Here is a 20,172-nt window from a genome sequence, read left to right as displayed (position 1 = left end):
ACACCATGTGAAAATTCTCAGTCGTTTAGGAGTTAAAGATTCGGGAAAATCGGAAAATTGGGGGTTTTCCAGAGAATGTAACTTCTAGAGGGGTAGAAGTTTTCACATAGTGTCTTCGGAAAAGTTGTAGATCTTGTCAAGATCGTCAGTCGTTTAGAAGTTATGGCCTCCGGAAAAATTGGGGTTGCCAACTTTGAGCCCCCCTAAAACCACCCCCGGGAAAATCGCAACGAAAAGAAATATTGTTTCGGAGGTTTCGAGGGATGCCCTATCGAACGCATATGATCATTTGTAAAAAATTTATTGAAAATGAGGGACCTTTACTGGTAAGAATGATTACGAATTTTTTAATTAAATTAATATACGAAAATGAAGTATCTTACAAAAATTAGGCCAATTATAAGTAATCCATAGATATATAAATACTCCATCTGAGTTAAAGGCACTTGCTCACCATGCAACCGTTTGTATTCTTGGTATGTCCAATAGTTTACGAAGTAGTCTGTACCACTAGATGTTAAAAGAGAACCGTTGGTTTACATCGACTTTTTTTCTCAATAAGTAATTCGACAATCGACATTTCACCTAGTTACGCATAACGAGAAAATCATGACCAGAATAATGCCACAAATGCCACAACAATTCGTGCCGGCAAGGAAATATTTCGTGAACGCTCGAAAGGGAACACTGCCTTCAGCTTGTTCTTCAGCATCGATTTGTTCTTGTCCAAATTCCTGTGATGCGCATGATGACTTGGACACTGAATCGGTACGTCGTTTCAAAGCTCTGTAAGGTGATCCATTTGGTTGAAAGCCATCAATATATGGAATTTCATCATCTTCATAAATGCTACCCTCTTCAGATTGTGAGCTGTTATTTGCTGTTTCTTCCTCTTTCTCTTCGTCCTCGAGTTTTTGCAGTAACTTTGCAAAATCCAAATCACTGTTTGTCAATTCTGCGTAAGTTCCACTGTGGAAAATTAAACGTGCGATAGAAAATGAGTTGATGAACGAACGAAAAATGAAATTCATTTTTAGTTATTTTCTGTTTCTTGCCTGTGAGTGATTTGGCCGTTTTCAACAATTACAATAATGTCCGCCTCTTTCAAAAAGTGCACTTGATGTGTTATAAGTATACGTGTGACATTTTGTACAAGGCCTCTGGGACCGATGACTTCATCAAAGAGATGCTTTCCAACGTGAGCATCAACAGCGCTAAGTGGATCATCCAAAACATAAATTGAAGCAGCTTTGTACATTGCTCGAGCTAGACTGATTCTTGCACGTTGCCCACCTGATAAAGAAGCGCCTCGTTCTCCGACAACTGTCTTGTCACCCTTCGGCAATTGTTCAAAGTCAGTTGCTAATGCACAACATCTCACAACCTAAAAACCAAATATTTATATAAATATTCATTAGATAATTTTGTACAAGGAATGTCACTATTGTTGAGTATACCTCATTATAACGTTTTTTGTCGTACAATTGCCCAAATAGAATATTGTTTCGAACAGTGCCAGAGAAAAGCCAAGGCTTCTGAGCAGCATATGATATCGACCCATTCATTTGGACATTCCCCGATGATATAGGCAATTCCCCTAATAGCAATTGTATCAAGGAGCTCTATAAAATAAAAGCAGAATTAGAAAATCTTTGATAGATAGATTTAATAGAAATATTTCAACCTTTCCAGCTCCAACTGGTCCAATAAGCGCACAAAGGTGTCCACTTCTAATCTTCAGGTTAATTTGTTGTAGAGTTTGTCTACTTGACCCCTCTTCCCATGATGCGCTCACATCATTTATTTCTACAGCATTGTCTATTCCGGAACGGTAGAAATACTTTGTTGTACTGGATAATCATGTTTTTTTTACATTTCTACAACTTACGCTTTGTATCAGCTGTAACTAACGAGCTACGGCGTTCGAGCCCAAATTCAGTTTCATTCTTTTCTCCCTTTTGCAAAAATTCTTCAATACGTTCAAACGAAACTAGGGCTTCTGCGCCAAAAGAGAGCGCGAACGGGTAGAGAATAGCGGCATTCAACTGGAATGTTTTACTAAGTTAGTGTGACAAATGTAAAAGAGAAATTTAAGAAAATTTGAATCGTAAAAAGAACATACTTGTAAAATATTGAAATATTGTGCCATTGAAAAGACAATGTCAGCTGTAATATTTTGTCCCGTTAGAATGCATGTAGCAATTGAAATAAAAAGTGTCGATCCTACGAGAATCCAAGAAAAAATTGATATTTGATATTTTTCATTTGATTTAAATATTGATTTCTTAACTTACTTTCGATGAATACGAACGAGCTTAAATTTACACCACGAATATATGCAGCATACCGGATTTGTTTGATTTCAAGGCGACGGGCCTCGCAAACGACTTTTTGGAAAGGGTACTCCCAAACGTACATCTCGATTACCAAAAACAATTAATAAATATTTATATTATTTCAATTACTTGAACGTTAAATCTATTCGCGAGACGTAAAAGAATGAATGTTTTTTCTCGATTTATATTTTTGAAAGGGAAATAATGTTTTCTGTTTATCCTATCTGCGTTAAAAGAAAGTATGTTGGCGTACCGTTAAGCCTCCGCGGTTTGTCACGGTTTCCGCAGAACTGATAAACGATAAAAATTTGGTGTCTTCGGCAAAGTTATAGTACTCGAGGTTTTCTATAACATTGCTTAAGAGAGTTATCTTATATCTCTTATCAGTTGCGCGCAAATCGCGCACATAAAAAAGCAAATTTTGTATAGAACTTTTCTCTTATCATTTTTCTTGCTTTTCGCGGAACTGATAAGAGTAAGAGATAACTGTCTTCAGCAATGTTATAGAAGACCTCGAGTGCTGAAGACACCAAGTTGTTATGTCTTATCAGTTCCGCGGGAACCGTGCAAAACCGCGACGGACCGCTAAAAATGAACATACATTCTTTTAACCCACACGCTTATAATTTCATAGAAAATTTGTGTCAAGACATTCTGCAGAGCCGTCGATTTATGACGACAAAATTCAGTACTCATCGGTGTTATTATGCAGTATTTCGCAATTTGTCTAAATAAATTTCAGCTATTTACAGGTATTACTAATTGACGGCGCTGCAGAGAGTCTACTTTCTTGATTATAATCGTGTGTTTTAACCATTACTAGGGTCGCCAAGTGGGCGATGAATCGACCAATAATAAACACTTCTTCCTTTTTAAATTGATGGAATGGTTGAAAATTTGAATGGCACGTGTTATTGATTCCGTGAGTGAATTTTACGTTTTGAAAATAGCAGATTTTCATTGTATTATTTTTTTCTCTGAGTTTGTTATTCAATTTGTGAGAAATTAATAAAGTTGGTTTTAAAAAATTGAGACAAATTTAAAAATTCCCAATTCACATACATATATGCAGACCCGCTTCGCGCGCAGGTCGCTCTCGTTCCGGTTCTGCACGCATTTCCACATTCACAAAGCATTAGCATTTCCTATTTGCATATATGTGAATTACCAGTAAAGGTCCCTCATTTTCAATAAATTTTTTACAAATGATCATATGCGTTCGATAGGGCATCCCTCGAAACCTCCGAAACAATATTTCTTTTCGTTACGATTTTCCCGGGAGTGGTTTTAGGGGGGGGGGGGCTCAAAGTTGGCAAACCCAATTTTTCCGGTGGCCATAACTTCTAAACGACTGAACATTTCTGAAAAGTTTCTTTGGAAAAGTTGTAGATCTTGTCAAGATACACAATTTTGCCGAACAAGTCATCCCCAAAAAACCGACCCCCTTCAAGGTCAAAAGTCACCCTTAAAAATAGAGACTTTTTAGCCATCCGGAATCCGATTATTGCGAAATCATACGACAGACAGCAAAACATGTAAAATATGTGCGGATTTAATTTAAATTGTATTTTATTTTATTTCAAATTTATTTTTTATTATTTGTTTCACTGTTACGACATCAAAACACGAATGACGGAGTGAATTTGAGCGCGAACAAATTTGAACTAAGTGTTGTCATCACTCTGTAGCGGCGCTCTACAATTGTTTGCCCATTCGTTATCATCGTGCGGCAGTGCCGAGTTAATGTTTTGTGGTGCCCTGAGGCAAAGTTTTTTTTGGTGCCCTTTGAATTTTTTTTAAAAATCAGTTGCAATTTTAACACTGTTTCAAACGTTTCACTTAAATATTAGTACAAAGTTCAACACTCTTCATGTTTTATATTCACCATTGAGCATGTAAATTTTCAACAGCGAAGTGGCAATACACACCACACAATCGCAATGAGACTTCATAGTTCGCTATTCGCGACATTACGACAAGACTCGAATGGGAAGTTATGTTCAAATAAACGACAAATTTAGTTTTATAACTAAATTAAACAAATTGAATAAAATTGCATCCTTCTATGAAAATGGTCTTGATGCAAACGAATTGATTTCTGAATGCGAAATCGTCAAACAATATTTCTTCGAAAGTTCCGGTATAAAATGGTTAAAATGGTATCAAAACTTTTTGGGCTAGCGCATAAATATCACAATATATAGATTAGTTGCAATGAAACATATTTCTCTTTATTGCTACAAAGTTGGACAAATTTGCATTCTTTTACGTCTCACTAATAGAAACAAACTAAGGTATTTAAACTTACTTTGATCACTTGAATACCGTTAATAATTTCGTTCATAATTCCGACGCGATTATCTTTAAAATTAAAATGGTGTACAATGTACTATACATTCATGCCAAGATTTTGTGTTGAGAATTGAGTTTGGTACCTGTACGACGTGCGACTTTCATCCGTAGCATTGAAGTGTAATGGCTTAGACGTGTTTGCACCGGAACCGTTTTTAACAATAATCCAATCACTCCAACTACTGCTGCCCAACGTGCTCGTTGCCATATCAAGTATCCGATTAATATTGACTGAAAGAACAACATATAAGATAAATGAAAGCATTTTGAAACTAGTTTTGTTGACAACAGAAGATGAACCACCTACCTGTATGGGTAAAATCCAAATGTAGTGGAAAAACAGAAATCCCCTGTCCAAGCGACTCACATCGTTTGACATCAAGTTCACCAAATAGCCACTTCCAGTTTGACTTGCTGATAGGGCGGATAGACGCAAACTCTATCAATAGAAAATACATTTTTTAAAAGATATATTTTGTATACATATACCCATTTATTACAACTCATGTTCCAAATGAAAAACCAAATTATCCTTCTGGTTTACCTTTCGGTACATTAACGAACAACATGCAATCCGCATCCTAGCACCAACCATTTGCAAACGCAAATCGAAATGATGGGATAGCAATAATCCGACGAATCCCATCCAAATGACTATATTGGCTAGGTAATATACGTCATTCCAAACGTGATTGAAAAATATGTAAAATTCGGCACGCGTGAAATTGAGTCGAAATTCATCATGTTTTTCACTTTGCGAATTGGCAACCGGGAAAGTGTTTTTAATCGATTCATTTTTTACATCATCTACCAGATTCGTTTGATCATTATTGTCTAAGTTTTTGGCTATATCTGGAATGGTAAATGGTAAATTGAAAATATATATAGAACCCATCAAAAGTATATTTACAAAAAAAATACCATTCGCTGAATGTTCAGGCGCAACAAAACGTTTATGGATTATATGAAAATGATTGTCATCATTTAAATTACGAATATTTCGTTCGATTATTGTACTATTGAATTGATTCGAGACAGTATCATTGATTGAATTATTTGTACTATTTTGAACCAAATTTTCCGAGACTATTGGTTTTTGGAATTGTATAAGTAACTGAGCAAGCACCAATGGTAGAATGGATCTAGAACGTGCAAAAAAGGTTTAAGATGCGAATTGAATTTGAAAAAACAATCATTTTTACCTTATCAATATGAATGTAAGACATTCAATCCCATCAACAATAAAATGTGGCACAAACATTCGAAAAATTGCATTCCGCAAACGGGGCCTACGTTTGCGTTTTGAAGCCCGTTCCACTTCTCTGTCCCACTCTCTGTTTATGAAAAATATAAATCAAAAATATCACAATATATCACACAACAAATCAGGTAGAGAAATGCATATTTATCAACACAAATGAGCCAAAGTTTAATTACATCCAGATTTGAATCTCATATAAAACAATGGCATACGTATACTTAGAAACATAAGCTTCCTACAGTATGTATTAATAATTTAGCTATTTTACCTTTCCAACTCGTCGCCAAGCGATTCTGATTCATCTTTCTTCAGACATTGTGTGAGATCGTCGGTATTTAAACCCTTCCTCGTACCTTTCCAGAACAGTGGAAATACCCATAGGAAAAATAGCTGAGATAATGGATTTGCTCCCTTCCGTGGATTTGGCTTTTCTGGTTTTCTACCGGAATCCATTTCATCTATATACCACGCTAAATTCAGAACAAACATAAGATATATGATTTGAAACACTTTGGATTGACAATGAACGCAATATGTTCGGTTTCTGATAATAGTATAATTAATCAGGTCGCATATTATCAAACTATTCCAAGTAAGGCTTAAGCAATTTAACATGAAAATAGTATTTCACGCGATTAATGGCACAATGAGTTGTTATTATTACATATTCAAGTTGAGCGCAATTAATTTGATAACAAGCGCTTGGTACCGCATTACATTTGATAGAGAATCAAGTTCCAAATATATGAATGAATGTCCAGAATTCACGTTTCCATTGAACTTCCTGACGATAATAATTTTAATTTATTACATTAAAGAAAAAGTCCCAGCTTCCCAGAGCTATCATTCACTTCACTGGCAATAATACGGAAAGACTGTGGAAAATCATTCAATTATTATCGGTCGAACAGAATGTGACATTCGATTTTTGGCTTTCTTCATGTTTTTAAATTGTTTCAATCAATATTTTGTTATTGACATAGATTCTGTCATAGTCTGATCTCGTTGATCCTGACCCCAGCTGGCGAAATTTGACCCCCAACGATTTTTTTCGGACCCATTGTCATTTTCCGACTTTGTTTTCAAAAGTGAGGACCTTTTTTTTTGCTCCTCACTTTTGCCTTCGAGGGATCATTAAACACTAGATAGAATCGATTTATTTGACCCATCAATGATGGGCCATCATTGTTTTTGGAGAATGATTTTACACTAGAGAGAATTCGAAGTGAGGATCTTTTTTTTGGGTCTTCACTTTTTTCCCGATTCCGATTTTACATTAGATAGAATTGATTTTTTTGACCCCCAAAGGAATTTTTGGTTTGACCCTACCTGAAATTTTTGGTGTCAGAATGTATGTTTATTGAAATAAACAATTGCCAATATACGCGGTATTTTTAACTGTCTGAGTGAAATATTGGTTGGATTTGAACATGATCCATGGCATAATTTAAGGAATTTCGATTTTTGAGTATTGACAACTGCCATTTGATCTGGGGCGATTAAAGGTTCAAATATCCGAATACATGATGAAGCTTGGAATATCTAGTCTTAGTTTTAGTATATCAGACCGATGGATTTAATTGCCAAGTATTGGAAATTGCAATTAAATCCATCGGTCTGATATACTAAAACTAAGACTAGATATTCCAAGCTTCATCATGTATTCGGATATTTGAACCTTTAATCGCCCCAGATCAAATGGCAGTTGTCAATACTCAAAAATCGAAATTCCTTAAATTATGCCATGACATGATCTACCCACATTTTCATCAAATGAGCAGAAATTGCACTAGTAATTGATAAACATTAGAAATCGCTGCCACATGACTTTGTCATTGAAATTAGTTTTGATATATTGTTGATATCAAAGAACATACACTTCCGTATTGTTAATTAAGTAATTAATTTTTTAATTGCATGTTATGAGAAGCTTATGTTTTGTCATGATTCAATGACCGAAACACACGAACCGAACAGGTTTCGTTCTGCCAACAGATCACTCTTTCTTCATTACTTGCATCATCATTACTAATCAACAAAAAACTATTACTTTTGGTATTCACAAATATATGATATATTTTTTCACTGGAAAATACTATAGATGAAACTTTAAATATCATTTTGCTAAGATCTCATCAGTAAAAATTGACATTATCATCATTTGAGTCTTTCACGTAAATTCAACCAATAGTTCAATCATTATCACTAATCATTAAAAACACTGAATTGGTTCAAGGCAATTACGAAATTGAGCTAATCAGGCAACGGAATATACGACTCATCCATGTATTTACGTTAAGATTTCCGTTCTAACGATATGCAAATTCCAAGAAAAGCACCATGATACCACTTGTCTATTCGATACCACATTGCAAACTAGAAAATAAATGAAACCAATAATTTTTACTATCGAAATAACGCCAAACAATTGAATTTAATTGCCACTGTCACTTTAGTTACTCATCAGCTCATCAACTCATCAAGTTCGCTAACTATTTCAAGCGCATTTTTATGTTTATTATTTGCGACTGCAGACAGACTCTCATTTACGCAAATTGAACTCAATAGTTTGATATATGAACGTGCCACAATTTCATTTGTTTAAATTCGTTTGCGTCGCTATTTTTGATATGAGTATGGGGCCTTTAATAGGCGTACAATTCATTTATACCCAATTAAACTACATAATAGCAGTTCGTGCGCACAAGTTTCGTTTTATTTCCCATAACAATAATTGCAATGGGAATTTTTCAAGAAAGTTCACTTTTTATGAATGAATTTCACCATATCATGAATGATTTAACAGTCCGGTAGAAGCAGCCAAAACGTGAACACTCTCAATATTGTGAATTATATTTACATCAAGTTATGTTCATACAATTTAAACTGAATTCTTTCTGGGAACTTCTGATTAGGAAAATACTTTTTATAATGAAAAATGGTATTCTTTCTACAAAGAAAATTTACTGCACTAAAAAGTTAGTAATATAAATATGAATCAAGATGAATATTAATGATTTTCTATCCCACTTTACTTTTTGTTTTCAATGATGTTTTATGTCAAAATGAAGTACGATCGAAAAAAAATTTAGTGCATGTGGAACGTCGCCGGTTTATTTGACAAGAGCTTACCGTCGACTGAGTTTTGAGTCTTGCGTTCGGAAGGCATAATGTCAAATATTCGAAATCGGTGTTGCGGTGCGGTGCGGTGCGTGCGTCTTCACTGTGTCTTTCTTTTATGAGAAGCGTTCGCTTGCGATGAATATATAAATATTCCCAATACGATCGAAAGTGTCGAGCGTTCTTTTACCCATGCGCCTCTGTGAGATGCGAAAAACAGATCCGTTTTTCATATAGGCAAAAAATGGCTTTATCACATGATCTTTAAAAAGTTGTTGATTTTACTATAAATCATATGAGAAATCTAAACTCATTCAACACAAGGTTATTTGTTTGTATCATCAAAAAATTACTTTAATTGGTCGATGTGTTTCTTAACTTACAGTACAAAATCATTATCAATTCGTTGCACAGAAGAAAAAAAAATTGAAATTCGTAAACAAAATGTTCGTCCAATAAAAATATGTCTAGAAGGAGAAAATCTATGAATTCCTTGCGTTTTTATATATGTCTTTGGCTATTTGTAACAATCGATCATATTCTTGCGGTCCCAGGGCTTCAACCATTTTATGAAATACGCCTTCTCTATTTTGTAGTAATATAAAGGGTTCGTCAAATTCCACGGCAACACCAGCATCCATAACTAGCACACGATTGGAGTCAATAACAGTATACAGTCTATGAGCTACAGTTATAACCGTTGAATTAACAAACTTTTCTCTAATCGTTCGTTGGATCATTTCATCCGTTCTGTAAAAAAGAGCAATATTTGAAATGAAACTTGTGCGAATTAATTTGGGGAGAAAATTCATTGCCGAAACATACCGAAGATCCACGTTGGCCGTGGCTTCATCGAGTATTATGATATGATTTTTTCTTAAAATTGCACGAGCTAAACACAGAATCTGTCTTTGACCTGTGCTAAAATTTTGTCCACGTGCTAGAACTGGCATCTCCAGCCCGGAATTCCCTTCAACAATGAACTCTTTCATTCCAACATTTTCCAGGGCATTCCAAATGTCTTCGTCAGTATACTCTTCAAACGGGTCTAAATTTCTGCCATACACGAAAAAAAAATTATTTTTCACGCAACACGTAAACTTGTTGGGTCTCACCTCCGTAATGTGCCAGAAAAAAGTGTTGGCTCTTGCGGTATTATTGAAATCCTCGATCGCAATACATTCAAATCAATGCACGCCGTGTTTACATCATCGATCAGTATGGCCCCATCAACATGAGCCAAACGAAATAGAGCTCCTACCAATGAGCTCTTGCCAGCACCAGTTCTGCCAACAACACTGACTTTCTCTTTTGGCTTCACCATGAATGACAAACCGCGTAAAACTGGTTCCGCTACATCCGAATACCGATAGAAGACTTGTTTAAATTCGATTTTTCCCTGTTTTGGCCAATCAGTTGAAACATTTTGCGGTATTTCAGGCTGCTTCTCAGGTTCTAGTTCAGCGTATTCCAGTATTCGTTCAACAGACATCAAATTGTTTGTGACTTCGGCACCTAATCAAGTGAGTGGAACAAGAAAAAAAGTTAAGCTATTATTATTCCGTGGAATCACAGTCAAATATTTGGATACTTTCTTTGTCTTACGCCCCATTGCAACAGTCCTGTTAGAGTGAGTGATTGTGTAATTGCCAATCCGACTCGATCACCTGTTACACCTGAAAATTGAATACACACGTAATGTATCTCGCTAGTTGAAATCTATTTTTTTCACATAACAAAGATCAATTCGTACCTTCTTTGATTAAAACAAAATAGTAAATAACACAACCGATAAAAATATACACCATGAGATCTAGAGCCATTCCAAAGCCCGACGAGGTTCCTAACAAATGAAAAGAAATGACGAAAAATCCGAGCACATATGATGAGTAATGTGTGAGCGTTAAAGAGACAACTTAGATTTCAGATTTCGTGAAGTGGCAGAATAATTTTAAATCTTCTTTTTGAAAAAGTCTTGGGCTCATCAATACGATACCATACCTATGTACATAAACCACGCGCCCGAATTCAAATCTTGGTGGTTTTCGTATTCTTCTTGCAGAAGACTCTGTGCTTGAAATGCTCTGATTGTCGAGAGGCCACTTAGAGTCGCCGAAATGTGAGAGAAAACGGGTGACTTTGCTGCGAAATAGAAACACAAGTTATGTGAAAATGAAAACTAAAATTCTATACATATTTAACAGGGCCGCAGCGTGGATTTTTCCATCGGATTGCACTCAAACCTCACATAGTGATAGCTTGCACCTAAAACACACATTTTTCAAAATAAAAACTGCTGCGGCTCTTGGAAGTTTACGAAGCTATTGGTCAAAAACCTCAAAATTGTAACGCAACAAATCGAAATTTCACACAGCACAAATGGGAAAATAGAAGAATTTTGGACCAGTTAGCCAAAAAGTTTGCGCTCAATTTGTTGAAAAAATCCACGCTGTGGCCCTGATATTTAACGAAATTTACTTGTTCCTTCCAGACGTTTGATTTGCGTTGAACTTTTCAGATATATTTTACGGGTAAAAAAGAAGAGCACGCTCATGATAAGTATTACTATTGAAAATTTAACATTTGTGTAGACGGTTATCAAAATTGCACCGATCATGGACAAATTGATTTGGGCTGCATCTAAAAGTGATTTCGGTAGAGCTTCGTCCGTGCTTCCCATGTCTTTTGAAAAACGATTCAAGATTCGACCTGATGGATTCACGTCAAAAAATCGCATCGGCGTTGAAATGAGGCCGCGAAACATTTCGTCATGTAAATTTTGCGAAAGTATCGCACCTTTAGAACATAGATCCATGAGGAATTGTATTTTCCGGAAATTATTCTTGAAAAAAAAAAACAATATGAAAAAGCAATATATCTTACAATATCGAAAAAAAGTAACTGAACGTGTCAAAGCGATTATGAATAATGACGTCATAATTCCTCCATATGCATAAGCATAAGTTTCGGTTGACCATGTGTTTGATGTAGAATCTGACGTGGTGACATTTTGGGATATCATCGATTCGTTTGAAAGGCGCTTAAGTTTTGATTCAAATGTACGATTTTCTTCTATACGTATCCTAAAAAATCGAAAAATATATACTGTATGAACGAGAAGTACAAAAAAGAAAATCATGAAAGTTAATATGTTAATCACCAATACGATACGAAAATATCAACAAAGGATGCCAGGGTTTGAACGAGCAGAAATGATATGACCAAAAATACCAGAGTATACGTTTGGTTCGATGATTTCAAATAGTTTATAATTGGAGATCCTTTAATCTTCCTGGATGATGCTTCTAGATTGTTCAGCAATTGATTTTCTTCATCTGATGAAGGTTTATTTCGAATTTCTTCCGTGTGGCTTTTTTCACTGTTCAATGACACTTTTGAGGTCATACTATTTGCCAGTGTTGAATCGGAATCTGGCCGTGGTATTCTCGCTACTCCATCTCCTTCGGTGTAGTTTTCCTCATTCTTTTCCTCCGTCTTATTCACTATGCAAGCAAAATCTATTCCACTGTTCAAAATATCATCATAATTGCACATTCTTTCCAATTTACCCTAGAAAAAAACAACTCTTAAAAATCTGCTTAATATCATACAAACTTCGTATGTTTGCTTGAAATGATTACATTTTTCAGAACTATAATCCAATCAGCCTCGTTCAAAAAATGCACTTGATGTGTGATCAGAATTCTGGTAGCATTTTCACGTGCCAGAAAACTTTTCGGTCCAATACAATTGTGGAATAAGTGTGATTGTACATGCGTATCGACTGCGCTCAGCGGATCATCTATTAAATAAATATCAGCCTTTCTATATAGCGCACGGGCAAAATTTATTCTTGCTTTTTGTCCACCTGACAGTCCCGTCCCATTTTCACCGACTATTGTCATATCGCCTGCACCCAACTGACTGAAATCTTTCGCCAAGGCTGTACATCGGACTACCTCATTATACCGAGTTCGGTTCATCGGTTGACCAAACAAAATATTTTGTTGTATACTTGAATTGAAAATCCAACTGTCTTGTGTCGCATACGAAACGCGACCATTTATTTCCATCGTACCGCAAATCAGTGGTAGCTCTTTCAACAGCACTGAACAGAGAGTGGATTTTCCGGCTCCAACAGAACCGATAACAAAGATTATCTTGCCTCTTTGTATTTCCAAGTCAATGTTTTGAAGTTTGAATGGTTTGAATTCGATTGGCTTTGTTTGGGTGACACTTTTGTATGAACCAACTTTTCTGCTGATTTTCGAGTGACATTTATCGTCCACCCATCCAGCTGACAGATTTTTCATCAAAATCGCAATGTTTCTAGTCTGCAATTGGTCTTTGTCAATGAGTTCTGAACTGATTGCATCAACTTGGTCTTTTTCTTCATACTCCAGAAACATTTGCAAGCGTTTGAAAGATACAAGTGCTTCACCCATTTCGGCAAGACCTCGAACAAATAGTTGACACATTGAATGTGAAATTGAACTGAACAAATATGATATCATGAAAATTTGTGAAACCGAAATTTTTTCGCGGCCATACATTAAAACGACCGATAAAACAGTGCAGAAGAGAGCCATCCGAGTGGTAAATATGTTGAATGTCATGTATAACGCTCGCACATAAGCGTTTTTCAAGACCATTTTCAGTTCTGTGCAACGTGCCGTTGAAATTAGTTTTGTAAATGGCCTCTGCCAGTTATACATTTTGATAACTTGTACGCCAGAAATGATCTCATCCATGAATCGTACTCGTTCGTCGGTTCTCAATGCTGTCTTGAAACGAATGACAGCCGACAGTTTCCCAGCATAACCTGTTGATCACAAAGTAAGACCATAGGTTATATGTACAAGAGACCAAATGAATTACAACAGAAGTTACTCTGAATCGGCACAATGAGGAAAACGCATACAATCCCAATGAGGCCCGCCCAACGGATCTCCTTCCTATTGAAAACGATGCGATAATTTGTATTCAAAGAAGAGAGTCCATTTCGAAAACTTACCATAAGATGTACGTAGCGGCAACAGTAAATATCGGTGATACCCAAAGTGAATGAAGTACAACTGAGAGATTAAATAGAAATGTACCAAAAATTAAGAACAAACAATATATGCATGTTTTGAATTCTATTCAATTAGATTACCTGACACTATGTCAAACCGACTCACATCATTCGATAATAGGTTGACTAGTTTTCCGGGATTTGTGTCACTCAAGGCACGTTGTGATAACAGGAGGGACTAAATAGAAAAACATCAAAATTTACATTGTGATATAGATAGGTGACATCTAAGTAAATTACTTTGCGGTAGATAAGGCTGCACATTGCAACTCTTACTCGCATTCCATAGCAAAAACCCAAAAAGAAATAATGAAGCATAATTATTCCCGCTACAACTGTGATGATGAAAATAGTTGTGCCATATTTGAGGGCCTCATTTTGAGACATGTCCGAGTTTTTCCTGTTGAAAAAGAAAAAAAACAATGCGATAATTTATATTTAAAAAGATTCCATTTCAAAAGCTTACCGAAAGTATGACAAAAGATGTTCTAATAAAAATGGAAGAATTAATCGAACGACAGCATCATTTAAAAAACATAAAATTCCCATGATAATACATTCAAACCGGAATGCCTTCACAACTGCTCGTACTAATGATGGCTTTGTTTTATTCTTACATTCGTCTCGCCATGCTCTAAACATGAGTAAATTAAATGCGTTTATTTTCCAATAATCATCAATTTCCTTTCAACTGACTTGAATTTCACCTCATACCTTTCAATTCGGTCTCCAAGTACGCTGGAACGATCTCCGATGAGTGGTTCACTTGCATCACACGCGTCTAATGATTTATCATATGTTCTCTTGAAGAGTGGTATTGACCAACCGAAAAATATTATTGAAAGCAAACCGGCCGATTGTCGTGGATTTTCTTGCAATTTTCTTCGACCAGATTCCATTTTTTGCATTTATCACTTACAACTTACTCAAATTCATTTCCATGCTAAGCAACGATTACAACTGAAATCACCAAAAAAATCATTAATTGATTGTCAATCGTTATATATAAAACAGACAGAAAGACAAGCAGATATACAATCTGCTGACAACACAAAACTACAACACATTTTTAAATGGTAGTGATAAGATTCGTTTCCAATCGATAAGATAGCTACTGATTATTTCACATTTTTTATACAGTTTCGCTCATGAATTTTATTTCAATGAAGAAGTTATATTGAACTCACAATCATTTCTTGACACATGTATTTGTAAACATTTTGTTTTCAAGTGAAAATGAATGAAACATCTACTATTGAAGTTACACATAATCTTCAAAAATTAATGCAAAATGTATAACGAATCTTTCTCTCTGTTTTTTTTTTTATTCAAGCCAAGCTTTTATCTGCTATCCTGAATGATAAAAATCTACGTTATTTGTTTATATTGTTTTACTTTATAGTACCCAAAGCAATGTTTAAAGTTCAAACTAGTTTCAAATTTCGAGACACATGTTCGCTTAAACATGAATAAATGTGAATAACGTGCTGAGGATTGACCGAGAGTGTGTGAGAGACGATTTGTATAATTACAATCACTCGTGTCAGCAGTTATATTGCAACTGCGTGTCTATCCCCGAAATTTCTCTAATGATCTGTTGACTTGCCAATAACGTATTGCACATTTAAATCTTATTCAAGAAGCTGTATAAACTTGTTCACTTATCTATTAATATATCATAATAAAATATGTCATTGTTTAATTGAATTACTTTCGATTATTTGTTCAGTCTAACAAAGAAAATTGTGTTCTTTCCCGTAGAAATATCGAATGTTTTAAATAATGATAATTCCATAATTTACAATTAAAAATTCAATCAAATAATCCACACTCATTCAATTTCATTTATTACAATGTTTCAATCGCGTATACACAAAAAATCATTCAAAACGAAATGATTTCACAAAATGCTTTTGTAAGTAGATCAATGCAATGATAATAATTTAATCACTTACGAAAGTAAATAAATTGAAGACGATAAAAAACGAATAAAAGACCAAATTTGAAGTAAGATTAAAGTCACTGCGACGAGCGATCTTCTGTTTAACCAATTTCGGCAAATGTCAGTGCTAAACTGAAATATATACGGTTTGATAGAACCATACACACGTTTTCTTGTGTGACACATACATTTATCTCACTCTGGCTTCTACGGCACGAGGAAAGCGGCAAATAACAAAACCAATACATGTCTGCATGTGTCATTCTTACATGTGTTTTGAGCTCAGTTGTTGTATGTGTTGTTCCAAGGAATTCACAGACAAAACAGATGTTATCCCACGAGTACGTGCTGCTTTCCTTTTCGATGTATTTGAATTCATTCCTCATCGAAATAAAGCAAACATCAGCTGATTGCACGTTTAATTGGCATGCTCATCCGAAACGACCATATACATAGTGGAACAATAGTTTTGTATATTTTTTTCTCGATATTAAATACAAAAAAACTTGCTATATACATACATTTTTATTTTTCTTCATTCATGTCACAAATTGAACAAGAAGATAAACGTTTCAGTTGTAGAGATACGAAAGTCTTCAACATTAAAATCTATCAATGAAACTTCCTGCTGAAAATTTTTGTTTATTTGATTCATTATTTTCACTGTTTATGTTTATAATTTAAATCAAAAGGAGCCTAAAATTGGTGTTGGTTCCTATGAGTTGATTACTTCAAAGGCGTTTCTCGATTTGGCAATTTCTAAAAACCGATCAAACTCCTTATGTCCAAGTGCTTGGACCATTTCATTGAAATATCCTGTGGGCTTAGTGAGTAAATTGTATGGAGTGTCGTATTCAACAGATCTCCCGCCATCTATGACAAGCCCTCGATTATAGTCAATTATTGTATTCAATCTATGAGCTATCGCGAAAACCGTACAATTAGCAAATTTTGATCGAATTGTCTGTTGAATTATTTCATCGGTCCTGTACCAAGATAACGAGAATAATTGTATTTCGAATCATCATACTTTCACAAATAATAATACTTACTGTGCATTCACATTCGCTGTAGCTTCATCAAGAACTAAAATTGTATTTTTCTTTAAAATGGCTCGGGCTAAGCACAATATTTGTCGTTGACCGTTGCTAAAATTTCCGCCGTTTGCTAGAACAGTTAGATCGGGACCTTGGTTACCGCTGACAATGTGCCGCATTTTGATATCATCCAAGGCATTATAGATTTCATCATCGGTGTATTGGTTGAATGGATCCTGATTTCTGTGGGAATAGAATCGAAATCAATGTCGCATCGTGAGCTTAAACATGTCTTTATGTGGTTTTACTGTCTTAATGTGCCGGAGAAAAGGAATGGCTGTTGTGGAATAATTGAAATTTTCGATCGAAGCAAATTTAGTTCGATTGTTGATGTGTCTACTCCATCTATTTCAATTAAAACTTTTACATGGGCCATTCTGAATAAAGCCCCAATGATTGAACTCTTTCCTGCACCGGTGCGACCCACGACACATATTTTATTTCTTGGCAACACTTTGAAGGAAATCTGATGCAACACCGGTTCGATTTCATATGCGTATTTGTATGTGACATTGCGAAATTCGATACGACCATCGCTAGGCCAAGATTGGGTCATTTGTGATTTTGTTTTTTTTAGCTGTCTTTCGGATTCTAAGTCGGTATATTCAATAATTCGGTCGACAGATATCAGTTGATTTGCAACTTCGCACGAATGCCTGATTCCCCACTGCATCAGAGATGTCGACTGTGTAACATATAAACCCACTTTATTACCAGAAGAACCTGAAACCATTTCAAATGAATAGCATACAATTTTGACCTTACATGCACAAATCAACAATTTACCCGTGTCAAATAATAGGAAGCTGAAAATTACAATGAAAACTAAAACAAAGCACATTGCATCGAGCAGCATAATCCGATAGCAATACATTGCTTCTTATGGAGGCTGAATGGATGGATTTTTGTAAGAGCGCCTCTAGTGAAAATATCTTAGAATGATGGAATATTTCGAACTTTAATACACTTTTCTGCTAATTTATCCAAACTCACCTCTTAAGTGGTAAATTAAAACCAATAAATATTTACACATCGAAATATCTCAAAAACGGCTGGGAAAATCGGCAAAATGGACCGTGGTGTCACTCCCTAAAGGGAGTGTAGACACCCGGCTGGTTTGATGGCCCAAAGCTCGAATCCAGTGGATTCGGGCTGATCAATGGGCTCTCAGGATTTGGTCTGATTCCCAGCTTTTCCTTTCCTGTGAGCATCTTTACAAGTCACACTCATGTTTTGTATGGAATTTCACCACAGGGCAAGTGCTGGGATCAGGCCAAATCCCGAGAACCCATGGATGAGCTCAAATCCACCGGATTTGAACTTTGGGCCATCAAACCAGCTATCAACAAATAATACCAAATGCTGGGGCTGGACAGGCGGGTGGTGGATGATAAATGCCGGCATGCAGTATCGTTTTGTCATTTACTCAGTCGCCTCTTTTTTTATATATGCATGTAATTTTATAACTCAATTCGATTGATATCAAAACCCACTCGCTCTCTGTTTACATTGTACATCGGCATATATGCACAATGCACATAGCGTATAAAGTAATGATGAATGACTGGTGTAATAAACAATATTGAACGGTCGGTGTTTTGTTTGGTTTGTACTTAAACGTGTAACAATTCGATCGATGCAGAAATTTCATTTATCTAAATAAAACACTGCAGAGGGTGGAGTAATCGAAATGAAAGCACAGAAAAAAACCGAACAAAATAATAAACACCTAACAAGTATTTTATTTAACTCGTTGAGCTACTATACCCATACATACATTGGCCAACGTTTGTGGCACAAAGCACCTGTGTGCTTCGCTTTTCAATGGGAATTTCAGCAAGAGGTCTTTCACGATAAAATGATAACAATTTGATCGAAGAAAAAAACGAACGAAAGAAAATATGTTTATGAAAAATTCCAAGGAAAAAAAGAACTCTTTTTTCGCGACAAAGTATTATATAATTGTATCGAAAGTCAGATGACTCTGACGGTCGAGTTGAAAATGAAAAGTCATTACTTGTGTTTAAGAGTGAGTCAGTAGTAAGAAAGAGTCAAATAAAGACAGTCGGGTTTTTTGGTAAATGGTTTTTCCCGACTATAAACAAAACAGAAATGCATTTTTATTTTCGTTAATCAATCAGATTATACAGTAATATTTTAATTATAGGGAGTTCATGCTCCCTCTCCCTCTCCCTCTCCCTCTCCCTCTCCCTCTCCCTCTCCCTCTCCATCTCCCTCTCCCCCTCCTCTCCCTCTCCCTCTCCCTCTCCCTCTCCCTCTCCCTCTCTAAGCAAGATATATAAGCATACCCGTATAAGAGAGCATGTGAAAGAGAAAAGAAGTGAAAGAGAAATAGAGAGATATACATGATAACATATTTTTCCCAAAGGAACTGTGTGTGACTGACCGATCCTGTTTACATTTCGTCTTTCTTTTTCAGTTCTAAAGGAATCTCACACGCACAAAATTTAACTCATTTAAAATTAACTATAAATAATTTGTATGCATTTGGCCATAACATTCCATAGCTGATCGGTTTTTGTTTCGCTTTTACTTTCCGCTCAATGCCATTCATATGTACATCTTGAACTATCTGAGTGTATGTGTCTGTGTGTAACACAGCAAGTACTCAACGATGGCTTTAAAGAGCAATGCTGAGATTTTTATTCGACCTCTTTATGTTTCTATTAAGATTTATGCTTGTCAACTATGTCACCGAGTGATGTTCATTCAATGAATTGCAGTCCATCATTGAGAAACAGATAACATGCACAACACCTGACGCGATCAACAGGTGATACCTAACGAATGCATTCGGTGCAGACAATCAACAGAAATCCTATTGAGCTTATTCAATTCTTCAGAGAACTCACACATTTTTCTTTTTTTTTATTAGCCTAGGATAATAAAATTATATTTCATTCGATTGACACTTACAGTCTGCGAATATTTACAAATTTACGATTAATTGTGAAAGATTCATTTTAGAT

At 35.6% G+C, this 20,172-nt stretch overlaps 3 protein-coding genes across 9 annotated transcripts; all 3 read right to left on the bottom strand.

Moving 5' to 3' along the window:
* Positions 1 to 383: 383 nt before the first annotated feature.
* LOC129568342 (ATP-binding cassette sub-family C member 4-like) lies at positions 384 to 9,271 on the bottom strand (the record flags this gene model as incomplete). Of its 5 annotated transcripts, none has more annotated exon segments than XM_055446040.1 (16): positions 384 to 510; positions 586 to 969; positions 1,056 to 1,384; positions 1,458 to 1,622; positions 1,685 to 1,818; positions 1,889 to 2,045; positions 2,123 to 2,223; positions 2,295 to 2,418; positions 4,645 to 4,697; positions 4,772 to 4,919; positions 4,996 to 5,127; positions 5,233 to 5,540; positions 5,610 to 5,830; positions 5,891 to 6,022; positions 6,218 to 6,419; positions 9,082 to 9,271. In XM_055446040.1, coding segments are annotated over 16 exon segments (2,754 nt in total), but the record flags the coding sequence as incomplete, so codon positions are not given.
* Positions 9,272 to 9,397: 126 nt separating this feature from the next.
* On the bottom strand, positions 9,398 to 16,705 carry LOC129568339 (ATP-binding cassette sub-family C member 4-like). Of its 2 annotated transcripts, none has more exons than XM_055446036.1 (17): positions 16,099 to 16,705; positions 14,858 to 15,103; positions 14,610 to 14,777; positions 14,384 to 14,543; positions 14,225 to 14,321; positions 14,084 to 14,144; positions 13,960 to 14,024; positions 12,711 to 13,891; positions 12,230 to 12,639; positions 11,953 to 12,152; positions 11,548 to 11,865; positions 11,071 to 11,211; positions 10,823 to 10,912; positions 10,665 to 10,745; positions 10,185 to 10,584; positions 9,895 to 10,125; positions 9,398 to 9,819 (listed from the first exon to the last, which is right to left on the bottom strand). In XM_055446036.1, the coding sequence occupies exons 2-17, from the start codon at positions 15,049 to 15,051 to the stop codon at positions 9,552 to 9,554; spliced, it is 4,065 nt and encodes a 1,354-aa protein (XP_055302011.1). In that variant the 5' UTR covers positions 15,052 to 15,103; positions 16,099 to 16,705; the 3' UTR covers positions 9,398 to 9,551. The 2 variants fall into 2 exon arrangements, with proteins under 2 accessions (XP_055302011.1, XP_055302012.1); XM_055446037.1 differs by lacking the exon at positions 16,099 to 16,705 and adding an exon at positions 15,549 to 15,567.
* Positions 16,706 to 16,793: 88 nt separating this feature from the next.
* LOC129568341 (ATP-binding cassette sub-family C member 4-like) lies at positions 16,794 to 18,262 on the bottom strand. 2 transcript variants are annotated; one of them, XM_055446039.1, is made up of 5 exons: positions 18,176 to 18,262; positions 17,969 to 18,071; positions 17,431 to 17,905; positions 17,138 to 17,365; positions 16,794 to 17,071 (listed from the first exon to the last, which is right to left on the bottom strand). In XM_055446039.1, exons 2-5 carry the CDS (start codon positions 18,054 to 18,056, stop codon positions 16,801 to 16,803), a joined length of 1,062 nt encoding a protein of 353 aa, XP_055302014.1. In that variant the 5' UTR covers positions 18,057 to 18,071; positions 18,176 to 18,262; the 3' UTR covers positions 16,794 to 16,800. The 2 variants fall into 2 exon arrangements, with proteins under 2 accessions (XP_055302014.1, XP_055302013.1); XM_055446038.1 differs by lacking the exon at positions 18,176 to 18,262 and having other exon boundaries at positions 17,969 to 18,116.
* Positions 18,263 to 20,172: the final 1,910 nt, after the last annotated feature.

Source organism: Sitodiplosis mosellana, unplaced genomic scaffold (assembly GCF_009176505.1).
Source record: "Sitodiplosis mosellana isolate CC-2019 unplaced genomic scaffold, AAFC_SMos_1.0 Smas_scaffold_18, whole genome shotgun sequence".
Taxonomy (NCBI): Eukaryota; Metazoa; Arthropoda; class Insecta; order Diptera; family Cecidomyiidae; genus Sitodiplosis; species Sitodiplosis mosellana.
This window is presented reverse-complemented; position numbering and strand designations above follow the sequence as displayed.

What these genes read in the sequence shown, in the direction of transcription:
- LOC129568339 (XM_055446036.1), bottom strand. Translation starts at nt 15,051, where the DNA reads ATGCAAAAAATGGAATCTGGTCGAAGAAAATTGCAAGAAAATCCACGA. An exon ending in CAAACGTCTGGAAGGAACAA is followed by an intron (nt 11,212 to 11,547) that starts GTAAATTTCGTT and finishes TCTATTTCGCAG; the next exon opens with CAAAGTCACCCGTTTTCTCT. An exon ending in GCAATGGGGCGTAAGACAAA is followed by an intron (nt 10,585 to 10,664) that starts GAAAGTATCCAA and finishes TCACTTGATTAG; the next exon opens with GTGCCGAAGTCACAAACAAT.
- LOC129568341 (XM_055446039.1), bottom strand. Translation starts at nt 18,056, where the DNA reads ATGTATTGCTATCGGATTATGCTGCTCGATGCAATGTGCTTTGTTTTA. An exon ending in CTTCCTATTATTTGACACGG is followed by an intron (nt 17,906 to 17,968) that starts GTAAATTGTTGA and finishes AAATGGTTTCAG; the next exon opens with GTTCTTCTGGTAATAAAGTG. An exon ending in ACAGCGAATGTGAATGCACA is followed by an intron (nt 17,072 to 17,137) that starts GTAAGTATTATT and finishes ATCTTGGTACAG; the next exon opens with GACCGATGAAATAATTCAAC.